This window comes from Sprattus sprattus, assembly GCF_963457725.1.
Source record: "Sprattus sprattus genome assembly, chromosome: 3".
Taxonomy (NCBI): domain Eukaryota; kingdom Metazoa; phylum Chordata; class Actinopteri; order Clupeiformes; family Clupeidae; genus Sprattus; species Sprattus sprattus.
The window spans coordinates 982501-996708 of NC_137922.1; the positions used below are offsets into that span (position 1 = coordinate 982501).

A 14208-nucleotide genomic window follows, 5' to 3' on the forward strand; every position below is an offset into this window, starting at 1 on the left:
GCAACAATAAGGATAATACCACCAAAAGGACAGCGTGACTGTTAACCCAAGAACACCAGCTGCATATTTACAGGCCAGCAGAGAATAGGTAACAATTACAAAACCACTGAATGAAATAAAAAAAGTTTCTGTCCTGGGTATAATCCTTTGGGTTTACCGCCAAATATTATCTCCCTCTCCCCTTCAATTACATCATTTTGACCAAAAAAATACCAATGAAAAAATCTATTTGTTTTGCACACTGAGTTCAAAGCTTTATTTAAGGACAAAGGACACCAAAGACATATTAGGCAGGAGATCATGACAGGGTCACTGATGGGTAGAAGGAGCAGGGTCTTCAAGATGATTGGCAACAGGGGGCAGTGCAGTGGTCTGATTGGCTGAGGATGGCGTTACCTCTACCTGCAAAGCAACCGGTAAGAAACAAGTACGTATGTTAACCATTCACAAACATAGGGATGAAATGAGATATGTAAAAATGAATAAACACATTGAGTGGACACAGCTTTGTAGACGGGTCAGCACTCTTACCAGTTTTTCTGCCCTCTTTCGCAGCTTCCTCCAAACTGTGTGATGAGCCTGAAATGACAGAAAAGGCCTTTAAATGTTGTGAATGCGAATACCTGTTAACCAGAACACTGGGAGCTAGCTGGTTACTTTATTATTAAAAAAATGATAGTTTCACGTAATCATAATATTTTTTATCCTCTGACATCATGCATGCACTCAGATCTCAGTTCAGATGACGTTAAGATTGAATATATATCTATGTGTAAACATTAAAAGAACAAACAAGAAGTTCAGCTTTTTAATCATTAATTTAAACAACTGTTATTTGAGGGATGTATACACATGCAAAGGTTATATCAATGTTCCATGTTATGATGCCATGCACCGTAATACGCATAGATTCCAACCAATATACAACACACAGAGATAAGTAAATGAAAATTAAAACAATCCACTGACTAGGCACATCTGCCTTCCTGCCTATCCAAATGAATTGATCTGATGTATAGAGGCAGTTACAGTCACACCGACACAGTAAGTGCACATCTTGTGTGTGTGTGTATATGTGTGTGTGTGTGTGTGTGTGTGTGTGTGTGTGTGCGTGTGTGTAGAGGCAGTTACAGACACACGGAAACAGTGAGTGCACATCTTGCGTGTGTGTGTAATTGTGTGTGTGTGTAGAGGCAGTTAAAAACACAGCGACACAGTTCACAGAAGGTGTGTGTGTGTGTGTGTGTGTGTGTGTGTGTGTAGAGGCAGTTACAGACACACAGAAACAGTGCACATCTCCATGCAGTACCTGTAGCTGCCGCGGGAGCGAGAGCCCCTGAGCCCTGCGATGAAGACCCCAGGCGCCCTGCCCAAGATTGTGAATAGCAGCCACCTCATACTGCATACACAGTCCTGTTCTGGCCACTAGGGGACCCCCGCTCAACGTTACGTGGTCTCCACATCTACAAAGTTCAAAGAGGATAGAACGTGTAGAGTAAGGGTCACTTAGTGTTTTTCACCTGAGGCAAATTCTTGTCATCTCATTTTCACATCAAGGCTCACAAAATGTTTTTGTTAGAACTCTGCTGCTTGAACCAATGATGTTCTCTATAACCAAAATGCATTTCACTGGGGAAAAAAACTGCAAAAAACAAATCACACACACACACACACACACACACACACCTTCTCAACAGTACAAAATCATCAAATAATAGGTTAGTGGCATATCAACGACAGTGTTGGCAACAACAGCGCTCAAAGATTTGAGTGAATATAACCAAGCGATGAAAACTGAGAGCTGGTTATTTCATCTTGTTAAAAGAACGCTTACTCAGTGCCACCAGCATTCATGCAGAAGGAATTTCTGACCATATAATGTGACTGGTTGAAAAGAGTTATTATTGTGATCATTATTTGTCATATTAAGCCATGAATGAATCCATAAAGTGGCATTGTTTGTGTTAACATTTCTTAGCTCCGGTTTCGGAAACACACCCCCCCCCCCCCCCCCCCCTTATAGCTTGGAACACCTGTTGGAAAGTTTAATTGTTCTGGGCTTTTCCGACTATCCAGTGTTTTGACCATACTCTCTCCACCTCTAGGTTCTGTCAAGCTAATAATGCACATTTCTACATGTTAGAAGGTGACAAAAGGTGACATCAGCTACAAATTGTATTCGGACTGACCATAACCAGACCAATTCTTTTTGAAAAGCGATATTATTAATACACATGTTAAGATGTTTAACATGTTAGTTAGTCTTGCTTGTTTCGAACAACAGTTACATACAAAAAAAAAAACATTCAAATGTATGCTATCATAAAAAAACATGAAAGATGTGACAGAAGACCTCTCCATTATAATGACAATGACAAACATGAATGAATGCATGGATGGATGGGGCACCAGAAGAGGAATCCTGAAACCAGAGAACACTTGAGCTACTTGGCTGGTGTCTGGTGTGGCTAGTGGTCAAGTATTGGAGACAGACCTCGGGGCTGGTGTCTGGTGTGGCCAAGTATTGGAGACAGACCTCTGGTCTGGTGTCTGGTGTGGTCAAGTATTGGAGACAGACCTCGGGGCTGGTGTCTGGTGTGGCCAAGTATTGGAGACAGACCTCTGGTCTGGTGTCTGGTGTGGTCAAGTATTGGAGACAGACCTCGGGGCTGGTGTCTGGTGTGGCCAAGTATTGGAGACAGACCTCTGGTCTGGTGTCTGGTGTGGTCAAGTATTGGAGACAGACCTCGGGGCTGGTGTCTGGTGTGGTCAAGTATTGGAGACAGTCCTCTGGGCTGGTGTCTGGTGTGGCTAGTGGTCAAGTATTGGAGACAGTCCTCGGGGCTGGTGTCTGGTGTCTGGTGTGGTCAAGTATTGGAGACAGTCCTCGGGGCTGGTGTCTGGTGTCTGGTGTGGTCAAGTATTGGAGACAGTCCTCGGGGCTGGTGTCTGGTGTGGCCAAGTATTGGAGACAGTCCTCGGGGCTGGTGTCTGGTGTGGCCAAGTATTGGAGACAGACCTCTGGGCTGGTGTCTGGTGTGGCTAGTGGTCAAGTATTGGAGACAGACCTCGGGGCTGGTGTCTGGTGTGGTCAAGTATTGGAGACAGACCTCGGGGCTGGTGTCTGGTGTGGTCAAGTATTGGAGACAGACCTCTGGGCTGGTGTCTGGTGTGGTCAAGTATTGGAGACAGTCCTCTGGGCTGGTGTCTGGTGTGGCTAGTATTGGAGACAGACCTCTGGGCTGGTGTCTGGTGTGGTCAAGTATTGGAGACAGTCCTCTGGGCTGGTGTCTGGTGTGGCCAAGTATTGGAGACAGTCCTCGGGGCTGGTGTCTGGTGTGGCTAGTGGTCAAGTATTGGAGACAGTCCTCTGGGCTGGTGTCTGGTGTGGCTAGTGGTCAAGTATTGGAGACAGTCCTCTGGGCTGGTGTCTGGTGTGGCCAAGTATTGGAGACAGTCCTCTTGGCTGGTGTCTGGTGTGGCTAGTGGTCAAGTATTGGAGACAGTCCTCTTGGCTGGTGTCTGGTGTGGCTAGTGGTCAAGTATTGGAGACAGACCTCTTGGCTGGTGTCTGGTGTGGTCAAGTATTGGAGACAGACCTCGGGGCTGGTGTCTGGTGTGGCCAAGTATTGGAGACAGACCTCGGGGCTGGTGTCTGGTGTGGTCAAGTATTGGAGACAGACCTCTGGGCTGGTGTCTGGTGTGGTCAAGTATTGGAGACAGACCTCGGGGCTGGTGTCTGGTGTGGTCAAGTATTGGAGACAGACCTCTGGGCTGGTGTCTGGTGTGGTCAAGTATTGGAGACAGACCTCGGGGCTGGTGTCTGGTGTGGTCAAGTATTGGAGACAGTCCTCTGGGCTGGTGTCTGGTGTGGCCAAGTATTGGAGACAGACCTCTGGTCTGGTGTCTGGTGTGGCTAGTGGTCAAGTATTGGAGACAGACCTCTGGTCTGGTGTCTGGTGTGGCTAGTGGTCAAGTATTGGAGACAGACCTCTGGTCTGGTGTCTGGTGTGGCTAGTGGTCAAGTATTGGAGACAGACCTCTGGTCTGGTGTCTGGTGTGGCTAGTGGTCAAGTATTGGAGACAGACCTCTGGTCTGGTGTCTGGTGTGGCTAGTGGTCAAGTATTGGAGACAGACCTCGGGGCTGGTGTCTGGTGTGGTCTAGTATTGGAGACAGACCTCGGGGCTGGTGTCTGGTGTGGCTAGTGGTCAAGTATTGGAGACAGACCTCGGGGCTGGTGTCTGGTGTGGCTAGTGGTCAAGTATTGGAGACAGACCTCGGGGCTGGTGTCTGGTGTGGTCTAGTATTGGAGACAGACCTCGGGGCTGGTGTCTGGTGTGGCTAGTGGTCAAGTATTGGAGACAGACCTCTGGTCTGGTGTCTGGTGTGGCTAGTGGTCAAGTATTGGAGACAGACCTCGGGGCTGGTGTCTGGTGTGGTCTAGTATTGGAGACAGACCTCGGGGCTGGTGTCTGGTGTGGCTAGTGGTCAAGTATTGGATGCAGCCCATTTGACAGCCAAAGTTGGGCCCCCAGCTATTTGTTCAGGCTTGGTAAAGATGTGTGGCCAACGTGTGGTAGTGAAGCATTTAGACCTGTTTGACTGACCTGTACATGTTTACTGTGCCACTGGGGCTGTGAGCTGCCAACTCCTCCACCTCTGTCTGCTTGCACCTACACAACAAAAAGAAAAAAAAACTTAACACGTGTTGTGTGTAACCTGATCTATAACAGCCTGATGACGAGGGATATTTACCTGCTGTGGGCAAAAATGTCCAGGGCGACAGAGGGTGCTACTTCCAGAGGCTCCCAGGGCAGATCTTTGTGGATAAGCTGCTGAGCGTCACGGGTGAGGGAACGAAGAGACTCCTAAGGGATGAGAAGGAGTGATTTTGAAATACGAATCATTATTAAAATGAGGAGGGCTATTACTTAATGTTTCTAAACTGCACAGCAATCTTGTGGAAGGTTCTACAGGAAGCATTAGGTTCAAATTGACGACAAGATATATGTAGGACTACTACTGCAAATTTAAAAATAGGAATCATTATTTCTAACCATGGCAATGCCTTGACTTAATGTTTTTGGTTAATTTTGCAACTTATTCGATGGATAAATACGAGTGCAAAATGTTCCATTAAAAAGGTGAGATATTCTAATTGATTACAGAGAGTCAGGAAACAGGCAGGGAAAATCACTGCAGACCCCTCACACCCTGGACATAACCTGTTACAACTTCTCCCCTCTGGTAGGCGCTACAGAACACCTCAAACCAAAACCAAAACACACAGGAACAGTTTCTTCCCCCTTGCCCAAGGGCGTAGGTTTGCATAGGGTTGGTAGGGACTAGTCACGACCAAAGTTTGGGAAAGACAAAAAAAGTCCCTACCAATATTTTGTTAATTTGAGAAAAAAAATATTTTGGTCACTTTTCCCCATTAGGCTGCATGGCAACAGTAACAGGTGCAAGGAGAGGGAAAAGGTGAATTTATTGACATTTGTTAGCACATATCTCTTCAACATACTAACACCTCCTCCTCAGGTCTGAACACTTACCTCTGAGGGGGTCCATGAGTCTAACTGTGGATCCAACACCACATCACAGAGGAACGCTCCTGATGTCACTGCACATCAAGTGCACCAGAAAGACAAGAACATGATGATGCGGAAAGGTACAAAGCCTTTATAAGATAATAAGTTCTGTGTTGAGGAATAACAAAGCCTCAACCTCTGCTCTGCTGGATATAACAAGCCTATTCACAACGTTCTGAGGCTGAATAAAAGGACACTATGGCAGCGAAGAAAGATTACGATTTAAATGTTTCATGCCGTGAGTGATTATGTTTATTGCACAACTGGGTAACTGAATACCTGGAACTTCAGGAGTCTTCAGAAGCTCAACAATAAATTCATCCTTGAAGGCATTCTGAAAAACCTGACCAAGGAGGGCTGCACAAGACCTCCAATAGGCCTACAGACAGAGGGATAGAGAGAGGAGAGAGAGAAAGAGACAGAGGGATAGAGAGAGGAGAGAGAGAAAGAGACAGAGGGATAGAGAGAAACGGATAAATAGGGACATCACGCAAGCAGAGAGACCGACAGGGACCCAAGGAATAGCAGAAAAACAGATACATAACAAGAAATAAAACACTCTGGACTCAGAGTTACACCAGCCATTACTCCTAGCAAGCAGTTCATTTAGCTTTTCGCACATCTGGTAGTTCATATTTGGTCTTGATAATAACCTTTCATAACAAATACCAGAGAATGACATAATTCCCAGAGAACCTGGTGCTTTCAGACCTGATTGGCTAGCAGGGGATTGGTGTCTTTGAAGGTGAGCAGTGAGAGCGAGCAGGAACTGGTGAGAGGCTTGTGAAGAGGCCATGCCTCACCATCCACTAAAGCCAGTACTGCACTGCCCACATGCCATTCAGTCAGGTCTGAAAATGGGAGATAGACAGAGGTATTGACGTGGGGTTAAGATAGGCATCAAAAAGCAGCTAACCGAACAAAAGAGAATCCCTTTTCTACTCACGGCGTGCACAGCTGTGAGGCGTAGACACTCCTTTGTTCATGACCAGCAGTGTTCCTTGTAGACCTGGCCCTTGCATTTGGACCTCGATCTTCTCTATGCGTGGAAACAGCGCTCGCTGACGCGCCTGTTCCTGGGAGAAGAGAGCGTTGCGTCGACTCTGCAGCTCCGCAGACGACAGTCGCGCAGAAGCGGCGGCACTGGACGCCAGACCTGACAAATCATCAACAACATCATCAACAAAGCAGAACGCTAACGATATCATCACCATGCTTTATATCATATTCATACACACACACACATATGTATGTGTGTGTGTGTGTGTGTGTGTGTGTGTGTGTGTGTGTGTGTGTCACTAACTGTTTACTATTTAGCAAGCAACTACGCTCCATAATACGTCTTGGCTTTGCTCACTAGCTTCTGTCAATACAGATTAATACCCTTGAGACAACACCCTTCTCTTTGTATGAGACACATTTTCTAAATATGATTATCAAACGTTGTCTCACTGAAGTTTAACTAACGTTAAAGTAAAGCCCAAGGTCGAGTGGTTAGGTTATGTGGATGCGTTTAGTTACTCCAGCTGACAGCTCTAGCTTGCTGAAATGAAGATCCTAGAAAACGCTAAACTCACGCCGGTGCAACATTTGACATGCTGTTCTGCAAGCCATCATTTGCCAGACGCGCACCCGATGACCAGGTTCCAATAGTAAAACACACAAATGAACACTATATAGAACCAATGTCAGTAAGACACATATCAATGGCTTCTGTAAGACGCCATGCTGTTCCGCTTTCCGTTCCTCGGTGTGCGCTCATTAAAAGGAACCGCACTGAAACAAATTCTGTGAATTGAATAGTTCCGCTTATTACCATGCGAAGTGTAGTTGGCATGGGAACACACAACTTAAAACATAACACGTCATGCCGCTTTTACAGTAATACAAACCACTTTATGTATAATTCATATGGTTAATTCCTAGAATGCGCTTATTTGTATAGGAAAGTCAGAAATGTGTTAAGTGACAAAGAAAACTTTGATTGTTTTTTAGAAGCCATTTAACTGCTTGATATGCAGTTTTTTTTATTTAGAAGTATTGTCCATTGTCAAATTTGCAAATGGCTACTGCTTTAAAGCATTCTAATTTAATCATATCAAAATGGCAATTGATTAGTAATTTGTAAAAACACCTTTTTGCAATGATGTTGGTGCAGCTCAAAACCATCATGCTGTTTTAAGTGTTCATTGATCACAGAGAAGAAAATGTGTGAAGGCAAATAAAAAATGAACAAAAGGCTGGATGAACAAATATGGCATCTGGCATGTGGATGGAATGTCGTGGTCTGGAAGTGTTTGGGTGGTGGTAAAGTGGGATTTTTGTAAAGATTAAAATGAGGAGGGCTATTACTTAATGTTTCTAAACTGCACAGCAATCTTGTGGAAGGTTCTAACGGAAGCATTAGGTTCAAATTGATGACAAGATATATGTAGGACTACTACTGCAAATTTGAAATATGAATCATTATTTCTAACCATGTCAATGCCTTGACTATATGTTTTTTGTTCATTTTGCATGGATATTATTCGATGGATAAATACGAGTGCAAAATGTTCCATTAAAAATGTGAGATATTCTAATTGATTACAGAGAGTCAGGAAAAAGGCAGGGAAAATCACTGCAGACCCCTCACACCCTGGACATAACCTGTTACAACTTCTCCCCTCTGGTAGGCGCTACAGAACACCTCACACCAAAACCACCACACACAGGAACAGTTTCTTCCCCCTTGCCGTCACACTAATGAACAGTTAACCGCAAATTATTATTTTATATTTATTTATTTTATTCTTACCTGTTCTGCTGTATATTTCTGTGTAAGTACATTAAGAGCCACTTAGTCAAATTCCATCTACAGTATGTGTAAACTTGGCCAATAAACACGATTCTGATTTTTAAATGGTAGTGCAAATGTAGGATTGATACTTGTCTTCAAGAACCCTCAGTCAAAAGACTAACTTTTTTTAAGTTTAATAATGCAGGGTTCAAATAAAGCATTTTCAACAGTTAACCCAATAATAACACAAAAAAATCCTGGATTGGATGAATACAAAATTCACCATTCACTGAAATGACAAGATCTGAGTGGATTTATTTTATCAATGCTTTTCACGAAAATTCAATGTATTCTGGAGGCAATGGCAGCATTTTGACTGACTTGTTTTGTCACATGTGGTCACTTTAAAATAGATTTTAAAATAGACATCTACAGCTCTCTTTTGAAAACTGTGACATCAAAGACTCTTTCATGTCAAACCAGGGGAAGCTGGACTTGGACTTACTGGATGATTCTGCCACCTGCTAAGTCTCTGCTTTTGCTATCAGTATATTTAATCGGAGGCATGAATAGCCAGTTCAATACGATGCGCTCAATACTGATCTTTTTATTTTTTATCTTTTTGCATTGTGCAAATTGAAAAGATACAGTAACGACTGCACCAGGGAAGACTTAATTGTTTATTTTGAATACAAATATTTGCATTCTAATATAGAGATTGCATGTATAAAGATATTTCACTTCAATGTTTGCCTAATTATATTTTCAACATCTGTGTCTGGTATATAAATAGGTAAAGGTATTCTATAGTTATGCACACAATTATCATGGTAAACAACAGATTAGGCAGATCCAGGAATTAACGTACATGTGGATCAATGTCGGAAAAAAACCCACCAGAAAACTAATTTGGATATTGCAGGTATGGATATCTTTAATATATGATAAATAAAGGTTTGCTTGATCCCATTGCACACTTGTGTTCCAGCTCAGATGAAGCTAAATATCATCATGCATTAGAACTTGTAAGCAATGACAATGTAAGTCACATTTTGTCATGTGTCAGATATTCTATTTCTGATCTCTGTCTAATTTCCAGCATAATGCAAACACTGTCCATTTGTCTGTCTGTTAAAAAGGACATTCTAGACCATTTGGAATAATTAAGATAAACTGTTGAGATGTGACAATTGTGTTGTCAGGTGCCCATCAATAGGGTTAGGCCATGTGTGTCTGTCCATTGGTTACTTGTAATAATATGACTAGGTAAGGAATCATATTGGTAATTTCTACCTGTCAATTAAATCAGTTTTTCCACTAATGACGAGAGCAGCAGGATGGTTGAACGTGTTTGACAACTGAACAGGTCATATAAGAAGCTGAGCGTGAACCTTCACATTGTACTTTTTAACAAAAATGTGTTTTCACATTTGATGCATATGAAAAAAGAGTTTCTGTGAATCCCACATAAAGTCAGAGCTCAATAATCATGCCTTTTTTGTCCTTTTCTTCAAGGCTTTATTCATATTCATATTCATATCAGGTTCTAACTTCATCAAGAAAGACACAGTCATGTAGAGTACCATAACTATGACAAAATGTCTAGTGATCTTTAGTACACCAACAATGGGGTACTAATCAGAAGTTTACTACTGTTAAGTAATTACTTTGCTGTTAAGCACTTTGAGCTGCATTGTTTTGTATAAAAGGTGCTATACAAATAAAGTTTATTATTATTATTATTATTTTTACAGCCCATACATCCTCTGCCTTTGAGTGTATGGATTGCAAACGACCTTCTTATTGTGTCTTCAATAATCTGTTGCATTTTGGACATGTGAATGCTGCATGCCTTCAGTGAGAACAAACACCACCTCAGTCATGACCAGCATTAACAATAACTCCCAGCATCCTCTCAGGAGGGTGAGGTTGAGAGAGCGGGAGAAACAGAGTGAGGAAGGCAGACAGGCAGGCAGGTGGACGGAGAGCTGTGGAGTCTTTTTTGCAGACCAGTGCTGTTAGATGCTTCACCCCATCTCAGGGATAACGCTAACTGTATAGGTGTTTATGTTTCAAACAACCCCTATCACGATTAGCATTAACTCTGAGATGAGAATTGTGTCCAGTGGGCCTGCATCTGTAAAAGCATCCTGTAAGGGGAGAAAGGGACACATTGTAGAAGTGGAGACGTCACAATTAGATGAATGAACTATGGTGTGAAAGACTGTGGCTTAGCACTGAAAATCATGTGCTGTCTAAAAGAGCATTAGATCATTTTCCTGTGTTGGCTGCTATAGTCTGCTTTATTGCAAAAAAAAAAGTTTCCAAACTGTCCTAGATGTGTCATGGCTTCATGACAGCAGTTTTCAGGCAAATCTGTTGCTAATTTCACTTCATGGAGCAGAAACTTCAAAACTTTATTTCTAACTGTATGACAAAATCTACCTGTGTTGTTTGAAAACTGTACAAAAAAAAACAAATGTCTCTTGCTAATCTATAAATGTTCTACCTTATTTCTTTAAGTTTCATCTTAATTCATGACATGATCAAACTTTTACTCACTTACTTAGTTTTACATTTGAAATACAAGCAATTTTCAGCTTTCAGCACATTTGCGATGGTATGATTCTCTCAACCATTCATTCCCCTCATGATAATATTCCCTTTCATCTACAGATGTTTGAGAGCAGTCTTGCCTTCGGATTATCCTTTGATTTGTAGAAGGCATAGCCCAGTCCCAGAATGGGATACTATTCCAGACAGAATGGAATGAAATGACACATCACAGTTATTCACAGAAATAATGTTGTCACTAGGCCCTGAAAAAGCACTTTCAATTCTGAAAAGTGTTTCAGTGGCTCAGAATACGATACCTGCAGTGGACCACATCCTTCCTGAGAAGATGAGCACATGCTCACCAACAGTATTTCCTCCACATGCTCAGACAAATCCTCCACCTGGGGCGGTCGGCCCGCTCTCAGTTCTCAGATCTGTGTTCACAGTGTTTGGTTATAGATATGGTTGGATATTGGTTTAGCCACCTGTTCAATTCAGTGGTGCCTTACACATCCAGAGCAATGTTCTCCAATCCTCTAGCACAGTCGTCCATCATTCTCTCTCTCTCTCTGTCTGTCTGTCTGTCTCTCTGTCTGTCTGTCTGTCTCTCTCTCTCTCTCTCTCTCTCTCTCTCTCTCTCTCTCGCGCTCTCTTTCTCTTTCTCTCTCGGTACAGATAGTGCATGGTCTGAGACCTGAAGATCACCTACAGTCTTATATGAAGTGATGACGGTGAGTCATCCAAATGTCCCATGAATGGAAAGTTTCAAGGGGAACACAGTCAGAGCTGTTGTAGGATGGAGATGACATCTATGTAAATCAGATTCTTTTGATGAGATTTGAAATGTCATCCAAAAAGCACATTGTGGAATTTACAATCAAGCAGATGATGTAGGTGATTACAAAAAATGTTTACATTGAAAATGATTATTCTGATATGTGAACTCATATTGTAATGGTGGCATGTACATTCAAAACATCTGATACAGTTACCAAAAGCAAAGTATGGAATATATTATGCTCTACATTAATTCCATGTTATTATGACACTGACTAACAAAGGGCTAATAACAAAGTGCTTTGTGTTTGTGTTCCTTACAGCACTGGTATAGCGTGTGCATTGAGTTTGTATTGCAATATGCAGAAGGAACATATGCTGATGACACACTGGGAAACTTTAAATCATGGTAAGATTTCTGAGTATAGCCAACTTAGTGAAAACAAAGGTGAGGTAATAGTAACTTTGTGTATGTTATGTGGGTTTGGAGTAAGGGTTGTTTTTCCCCAAAAATGATAAAAGGATCACTATTGATAGATAGATAGATAGATAGATAGATAGATAGATAGATAGATACATAACAATAGCAATTTAAATTGCATTCATGATCAGGTGCAATGAGAAAATCATTTAGGACTTTGACTAAGGCCGATTCAGTGCTGCGTTGGGCTCTTAAGACAAACTGGACGTCATCTTGGATGTCGCTTCTATATAATAAGGAAGAGGGTTGCTTTGCTATTCATTTTTCAAGAACTTTTCACAGGAGGGGAAGGTTGGATACATGCCTGTAATTATCAGGTTGTTGGGTTCAAGGTTAGGTTTTTTGAGAGATGGTTTGGTCACTGCTATTTTCCTTGAACGTGGTACATATCCTGGAATTAGGAAATTGTGAATTATTTTAAATAATGTCTCATTTCATGAGATACGTTCATCACAATGATTTCATTGAATTACTATGTACCAGTCAATTCAGTGTGCAAGTAATACATGATTATTGTGGTGTTTTTTCAGTATCAGTCCATTTGAGTCACATAGGGGCTTTCACCCTGAACAGTGACTGTAAATGAGCGAGTGTTTTTGATGTCGCTGCCCTAACAGTGCTATTTGTTGTCCTGTTCTATACATTATCCCGCTTATTATACGGTTACAACTAAAACAAACAAATTACTTAACACCGTGTGTCTTTTTACAATGCATTTGTTACTATACGTAGTGTTTAAAAGGAGAGAAATAGTTCGCCAAAGACGTTGAACTTCAAAGACAGTTGAACATTCTTTAGAACACAGCTGCTCAACCGTCCGCTGAAACTCCATTGATAAGTTACTGTACTACTTGCGGAGTGCTACGAAAGACGTGAATTAGAGGCAAAAAGGCCACTTTCCTTGACAGCGGTCATTAAGTCCATAGCAACGGTCAGTTATCGGAAAATAGTTGACCGCAGAACGTTGGGAAGCCCCATTCAAGTGAATGGAGCATTCTACAGCATTAAGAAGAGCCGTGTAATAAAGGATCTCTACACTCCACTGTTATATAAATAGGGCGCTAATAATGTTGCATCATGAAAGGCTCTGTCTAATTGCAAATTTCACTTCACACATGAGCACTTTAACAACATATTTGATGAAGCAGGAGCTTGGGCTCGATTTGGTTAACTCCAGAATGGTAGAGAGGAGGGGAGCTGAGAGAAAGGGGGGGGGGGGGGGGGGGGGGATATTTGAGGGGTGCTTTCCCTGCAAACTGGAAATTTGTAACCTACAGAGACGGCCAAAGCTTGAGTGAACTGTGGCTTCCAGGAAGAGCCATTCAAATATCTCTCATTCTTCCTCTTTTTCTCTCATTCAAATCTTTTCCTTTGCTTTTCTTTCTTTCTATCTGTTTTCTTTTCATACTTCCCATCCTCATTCTCAAAAGGACAGGGGCATCATTCATGCAGAACAGAACAGAGACTGAAAGTGAAATGCTTGGTTCTATGTTTCCAAATAACTAAATCAACATGCGTTGACTTTTTTGCATGTTCAGCTGTGTTTGGCAACACAACCGAATACACACATACGACACATTCAGTAGTAAGAGCGTAAGTAGCTTCCTGCCTTCTCCACAGCAAGGTAAAGTTGTAGGAGGACACAACACAGGGGCATGTCACTGTGACGTAACTTGACTTGAGTGTGTGGCGAAGTTTGAAGAACACACGCAATATCTCTCCAACCAGAAAATGACTCATTCTGAAAGGTCTTGCTTTACTCATTTCAAGACAGAGAGAGAGAGAGAGAGAGAGAGAGAGAGAGAGAGAGAGAGAGAGAGAGAGAGAGAGAGAGAGAGAAAGTGAGTGACAGACAGACGGACAGACAAAGAAGCCTAGTGGATACTTTGAAAGCACTGTACACCTGTGTGGTCACACAGCTATTTAAAGTTGATTGAGTATGAGTTTTGTGCATTTAAGTGTGGATTTTTTCCCTGTTTGAGAGTGTATGTAATCGTGCCTGAACGTCTTTGGCTAGGAGGT

At 42.3% G+C, this 14208-nt stretch overlaps 1 protein-coding gene across 1 annotated transcript; it reads right to left on the reverse strand.

Moving 5' to 3' along the window:
* Positions 1 to 234: 234 nt before the first annotated feature.
* Positions 235 to 7330, reverse strand: mrpl39 (mitochondrial ribosomal protein L39). Its single transcript, XM_080835847.1, has 10 exons — positions 7171 to 7330; positions 6540 to 6749; positions 6305 to 6444; positions 5873 to 5972; positions 5558 to 5625; positions 4758 to 4870; positions 4610 to 4675; positions 1310 to 1463; positions 532 to 579; positions 235 to 402 (listed from the first exon to the last, which is right to left on the reverse strand). Exons 1-10 carry the CDS (start codon positions 7208 to 7210, stop codon positions 310 to 312), a joined length of 1032 nt encoding a protein of 343 aa, XP_080691973.1. The 5' UTR covers positions 7211 to 7330; the 3' UTR covers positions 235 to 309.
* Positions 7331 to 14208: the final 6878 nt, after the last annotated feature.

Coding starts and splice junctions, on each gene's coding strand:
- mrpl39 (XM_080835847.1), bottom strand. CDS start 7,210: ATGATGGCTTGCAGAACAGCATGTCAAATGTTGCACCGGC. Junction 4,676..4,757: donor GACATTTTTGCCCACAGCAG/GTAAATATCCCT, acceptor TTTGTTGTGTAG/GTGCAAGCAGACAGAGGTGG. Junction 403..531: donor GAAAGAGGGCAGAAAAACTG/GTAAGAGTGCTG, acceptor GTTGCTTTGCAG/GTAGAGGTAACGCCATCCTC.